The sequence below is a fragment of the Mercenaria mercenaria genome, unplaced genomic scaffold, assembly GCF_021730395.1.
Source record: "Mercenaria mercenaria strain notata unplaced genomic scaffold, MADL_Memer_1 contig_3458, whole genome shotgun sequence".
NCBI classification, from domain to species: Eukaryota; Metazoa; Mollusca; class Bivalvia; order Venerida; family Veneridae; genus Mercenaria; species Mercenaria mercenaria.
This window is the reverse complement of record NW_026461597.1, coordinates 8,609-14,270: the sequence shown is the minus strand read 5'-3', so window position 1 is coordinate 14,270 and position 5,662 is coordinate 8,609. Positions and strand designations below refer to the sequence as shown.

The 5,662-nt window shown below is 33.3% G+C and overlaps 1 protein-coding gene across 1 annotated transcript; it reads left to right on the top strand.

Moving 5' to 3' along the window:
- Nucleotides 1-725: 725 nt before the first annotated feature.
- LOC128553088 (uncharacterized) lies at nucleotides 726-2,994 on the top strand. The gene is made up of 6 exons (XM_053534195.1): nucleotides 726-791; nucleotides 1,466-1,564; nucleotides 1,977-2,069; nucleotides 2,328-2,420; nucleotides 2,675-2,767; nucleotides 2,920-2,994. The coding sequence occupies exons 1-6, from the start codon at nucleotides 726-728 to the stop codon at nucleotides 2,992-2,994; spliced, it is 519 nt and encodes a 172-aa protein (XP_053390170.1).
- The last annotated feature ends 2,668 nt before the right edge of the window (nucleotides 2,995-5,662 follow it).

The following is a 5,662-nucleotide window of genomic DNA, read 5'->3' as shown; positions in this document are numbered from 1 at the left end:
TTTTTGTCGTGTTGAGCGACCTGTGGAGTTTCCACCTTTTTCTATTTTTGTATAGTTGCATTAGTATTAATTTTACTTTCTAGCTTCAACACCAGTATGTGGAAAGAAATTATGATATTGTTTGTGATATGTGGACTGATTGAAAATATGTCTGTATACGGTAAGCTCATAATCATTTTAGGATAAATCTTATTACAATTTTAATTTAAATACTCTTATAAACTAATCTTTGAATGTAAGTAAGAAGCTGAAACAAAACACTTAACTTTGTTATCTCTCTAGGGTGGATTGATAAAGTATTCACAGTATAAATCGTTATCGTTATTTGTCTGACGTCCCGATTGTATTTGCATTCATTTTTGTTATATTTCCAAAATGGGGAACAGTATATATGAACAAATGACAAAGTAAGCTTTTTTGTATACTAGTTAAAGTATTTGCATCATCGAATATAGGGTAGTCACAAACAGTTGATGATGTTTTGTGCAAAATATTTTTCTTTACAATTAATTGTCTTGCATTCACAGCTTGCACGGACGATTGTATTTGCATTCATTTTTTTATGTTTCCAAAATGGGGAACAGTACCTATGAACAAATGACAAAGTAAGCTTTGGAGCATTACTTTGATTCAAAACGACATCAGAATAAAAGTTCCTTTGCGGTACGATTAGCTTTTTGTTTGTTGATTTTGTAAAGCATGTGTGCAAGATACAGACTGCGGTAATGGAACGTGCTCCTCAGGAACATGTACGTGCGATTCAGGCTATTCGGGAGATCACTGTGATCAATGTAAGTTGTTATTTGTTTTAAACGATTTATTTGTTAAACTATAATAAGTTTCAAACCGTTTTTTTTTCTGGTTCAGCAATATTTTCTAGTTCCAAAACTACTGTATTTGCATTCATTTTTTTATGTTTCCAAAATGGGGAACAGTACCTATAACAAATGTCTAAGTAAGATTTGGAGCATAACTTTGATTCAAAAAGACATCAGAACAAAAGGTCTTTTTCGGTACGTTTAGATTTTGTTTTGCTGATTTTAAAGCATGTATGGACGATACAGACTGCGTTCATGGAACATGCTCCTCATGAACATGCCCTTGTGACAAAGGCTATTTCGGGGTCACTGTAACCAAGGCAATTTAAATAGAACATGTGGCCTGTTTATACCTTGTCGAAAGTCTCCCAGTCATAGCTACAATCAGATATTTTATCGTTAATAATTTCTGTTTGTGTAACACTTTTAATGATTTTTGTATACTAGCTTTTGGTTTGTTGATTTTTTAAAGCATGTGTGGAAGATAGAGACAGCGGTCATGGAACGTGCTCCTCAGGAACATGCAGTTGTGACACAGGCTATATAGGGAAATATAATAGCGATGTCTACCTAAGAAGTACTGTTTTTATATATTATTATAAGATTTCCGATATATATTTATGTATACGTAATACATTTGTTTGCAGCTACAGCATGCACGGACGACACTGAATGCATTCACGGCACTTGTTCATCAGGGACATGTACTTGCGATACAGGCTATTCGGGAGATCACTGTGATCTGTGTAAGTTGTGATCTGTTTTTCAGCCTGTATCTGTTAATTGAGAGTTCTTCTTTCATCTGTTTAGCTGATTCTTTTTCGTGTTTATGAAGGTCTAATACTCTGGCATTTTTCTTTCATTTCCAATACATTTTTAAAAGTAGGAAACGATGTCATGAAATAATAACAAGTTATTTTCAAAAATAAATTAGTATCAAGATACGTTTCAAAAAATATCAAGTTGTTAAAATCTTGCAATTTGTTTCCCATCTTTGTCATAATGGAAAAAATATTAACATATATAATGAGAAATGTAAAGTGTTTGCAATAAAATATATAAAATCAAACTTATTTCCGAAATTAACCTTGGAAAAAAACACCAGTAACTGAGTCGTCTTATAATATTACTATCTATGTATTTTGTTTATTTCTGAAGCATGTGCGGAAGATGCAGACTGCGTTCATGGAACTTGCTCTTCGGGAACATGTACCTGTGATACCGGCTATTCTGGAGATCATTGTGACCAAGGTATTGCCAATGTATTTTGTTTCGAAAACTCTTGGATAAAAAGCTACTAGATAAATCAATGGCTGTAATTTTAACCCGTTAGAAGTTGATGTGAGTCTCAATGTGTTAATAAAAAAATTTCTATTTGTATTCATACTTTAAATCAGAAGATTAACGTTAAATGCTTAGTGCTGATCGTTCTGCTACATTTGATGGATAAACCTCAGCTGAACATTTTTTAAATATTTTTCTTTACAATTAATTGTCTTGCATTCAAAGCTTGTACGGACGACACTCAATGCGTTCATGGTACTTGCTCATCAGGAACATGTACGTGCGATTCAGGCTATTCGGGAGATCACTGTGATCAATGTAAGTTGTTATTTGTTTTAAACGATTTATTTGTTAAACTATAATAAGTTTCAAACCGTTTTTTTTCTAGTTCAGCAACATTTTCTAGTTCCAAAACTACGGTATTTGCATTCATTTTTTTATGTTTCCAAAATGGGGAACAGTACCTATAACAAATGTCTAAGTAAGATTTGGAGCATAACTTTGATTCAAAAAGACATCAGAACAAAAGGTCTTTTTCGGTACGTTTAGCTTTTGTTTTGCTGATTTTAAAGCATGTATGGAAGATACAGACTGCGTTCATGGAACGTGCTCCTCAGGAACATGCACTTGTGACACAGGCTATTTCGGGGATCACTGTAACCATGGTAATTTAAATAGAACATGTGGCCTGCTTATACCTTGTCGAAAGTCTCCCAGTCATTGCTACAATCAGATATTTTATCGTTAATAATTTCTGTTTGTGTAACACTTTTAATGATTTTTGTATACTAGCTTTTGGTTTGTTGATTTTTTAAAGCATGTGTGGAAGATAGAGACAGCGGTCATGGAACGTGCTCCTCAGGAACATGCACTTGTGACACAGGCTATATAGGGAAATATAATAGCGATGTCTACCTAAGAAGTACTGTTTTTATATATTATTATAAGATTTCCGATATATATTTATGTATACGTAATACATTTGTTTGCATCTACAGCATGCACGGACGACACTGAATGCATTCACGGCACTTGTTCATCAGGGACATGTACTTGCGATACAGGCTATTCGGGAGATCACTGTGATCTGTGTAAGTTGTGATCTGTTTTTCAGCCTGTATCTGTTAATTGAGAGTTCTTCTTTCATCTGTTTAGCTCATTCTTTTTCGTGTTTATGAAGGTCTAATACTCTGGCATTTTTCTTTCATTTCCAATACATTTTTAAAAGTAGGAAACGATGTCATGAAATAATAACAAGTTATTTTCAAAAATAAATTAGTATCAAGATACGTTTCAAAAAATATCAAGTTGTTAAAATCTTGCAATTTGTTTCCCATCTTTGTCATAATGGAAAAAAATATTAACATATATAATGAGAAATGTAAAGTGTTTGCAATAAAATATATAAAATCAAACTTATTTCCGAAATTAACTTTGGAAAAAAACACCAGTAACTGAGTCGTCTTATAATATTACTATCTATGTATTTTGTTTATTTCTGAAGCATGTGCGGAAGATGCAGACTGCGTTCATGGAACTTGCTCTTCGGGAACATGTACCTGTGATACCGGCTATTCTGGAGATCATTGTGACCAAGGTATTGCCAATGTATTTTGTTTCGAAAACTCTTGGATAAAAAGCTACTAGATAAATCAATGGCTGTAATTTTAACCCGTTAGAAGTTGATGTGAGTCTCAATGTGTTAATAAAGAAATTTCTATTTGTATTCATACTTTAAATCAGAAGATTAACGTTAAATGCTTAGTGCTGATCGTTCTGCTACATTTGATGGATAAACCTCAGCTGAACATTTTTTAAATATTTTTCTTTACAATTAATTGTCTTGCATTCAAAGCTTGTACGGACGACACTCAATGCGTTCATGGTACTTGCTCATCAGGAACATGTACGTGCGATTCAGGCTATTCGGGAGATCACTGTGATCAATGTAAGTTGTTATTTGTTTTAAACGATTTATTTGTTAAACTATAATAAGTTTCAAACCGTTTTTTTTCTAGTTCAGCAACATTTTCTAGTTCCAAAACTACTGTATTTGCATTCATTTTTTTATGTTTCCAAAATGGGGAACAGTACCTATAACAAATGTCTAAGTAAGATTTGGAGCATAACTTTGATTCAAAAAGACATCAGAACAAAAGGTCTTTTTCGGTACGTTTAGCTTTTGTTTTGCTGATTTTAAAGCATGTATGGAAGATACAGACTGCGTTCATGGAACGTGCTCCTCAGGAACATGCACTTGTGACACAGGCTATTTCGGGGATCACTGTAACCAAGGTAATTTAAATAGAACATGTGGCCTGCTTATACCTTGTCGAAAGTCTCCCAGTCATTGCTACAATCAGATATTTTATCGTTAATAATTTCTGTTTGTGTAACACTTTTAGATTTTTGTATACTAGCTTTTGTTTGTTGATTTTTTAAAGCATGTGTGGAAGATAGAGACAGCGGTCATGGAACGTGCTCCTCAGGAACATGCACTTGTGACACAGGCTATATAGGGAAATATAATAGCGATGTCTACCTAAGAAGTACTGTTTTTATATATTATTATAAGATTTCCGATATATATTTATGTATACGTAATACATTTGTTTGCATCTACAGCATGCACGGACGACACTGAATGCGTTCACGGCACTTGTTCATCAGGGACATGTACTTGCGATACAGGCTATTCGGGAGATCACTGTGATCTGTGTAAGTTGTGATCTGTTTTTCAGCCTGTATCTGTTAATTGAGAGTTCTTCTTTCATCTGTTTAGCTGATTCTTTTTCGTGTTTATGAAGGTCTAATACTCTGGCATTTTTCTTTCATTTCCAATACATTTTTAAAAGTAGGAAACGATGTCATGAAATAATAACAAGTTATTTTCAAAAATAAATTAGTATCAAGATACGTTTCAAAAAATATCAAGTTGTTAAAATCTTGCAATTTGTTTCCCATCTTTGTCATAATGGAAAAAATATTAACATATATAATGAGAAATGTAAAGTGTTTGCAATAAAATATATAAAATCAAACTTATTTCCGAAATTAACTTTGGAAAAAAACACCAGTAACTGAGTCGTCTTATAATATTACTATCTATGTATTTTGTTTATTTCTGAAGCATGTGCGGAAGATGCAGACTGCGTTCATGGAACTTGCTCTTCGGGAACATGTACCTGTGATACCGGCTATTCTGGAGATCATTGTGACCAAGGTATTGCCAATGTATTTTGTTTCGAAAACTCTTGGATAAAAAGCTACTAGATAAATCAATGGCTGTAATTTTAACCCGTTAGAAGTTGATGTGAGTCTCAATGTGTTAATAAAGAAATTTCTATTTGTATTCATACTTTAAATCAGAAGATTAACGTTAAATGCTTAGTGCTGATCGTTCTGCTACATTTGATGGATAAACCTCAGCTGAACATTTTTTAAATATTTTTCTTTACAATTAATTGTCTTGCATTCAAAGCTTGTACGGACGACACTCAATGCGTTCATGGTACTTGCTCATCAGGAACATGTACGTGCGATTCAGGCTATTCGGGAGA

Excerpts from the sequence above, each read along its gene's own strand:
- LOC128553088 (XM_053534195.1), top strand. The coding sequence starts at position 726 with ATGGAACGTGCTCCTCAGGAACATGTACGTGCGATTCAGGCTATTCGG. Across the intron at positions 2,070-2,327 it reads TGGAGATCATTGTGACCAAG|CTTGTACGGACGACACTCAA; the intron begins GTATTGCCAATG and ends TTGCATTCAAAG. Across the intron at positions 2,421-2,674 it reads GGGAGATCACTGTGATCAAT|CATGTATGGAAGATACAGAC; the intron begins GTAAGTTGTTAT and ends CTGATTTTAAAG.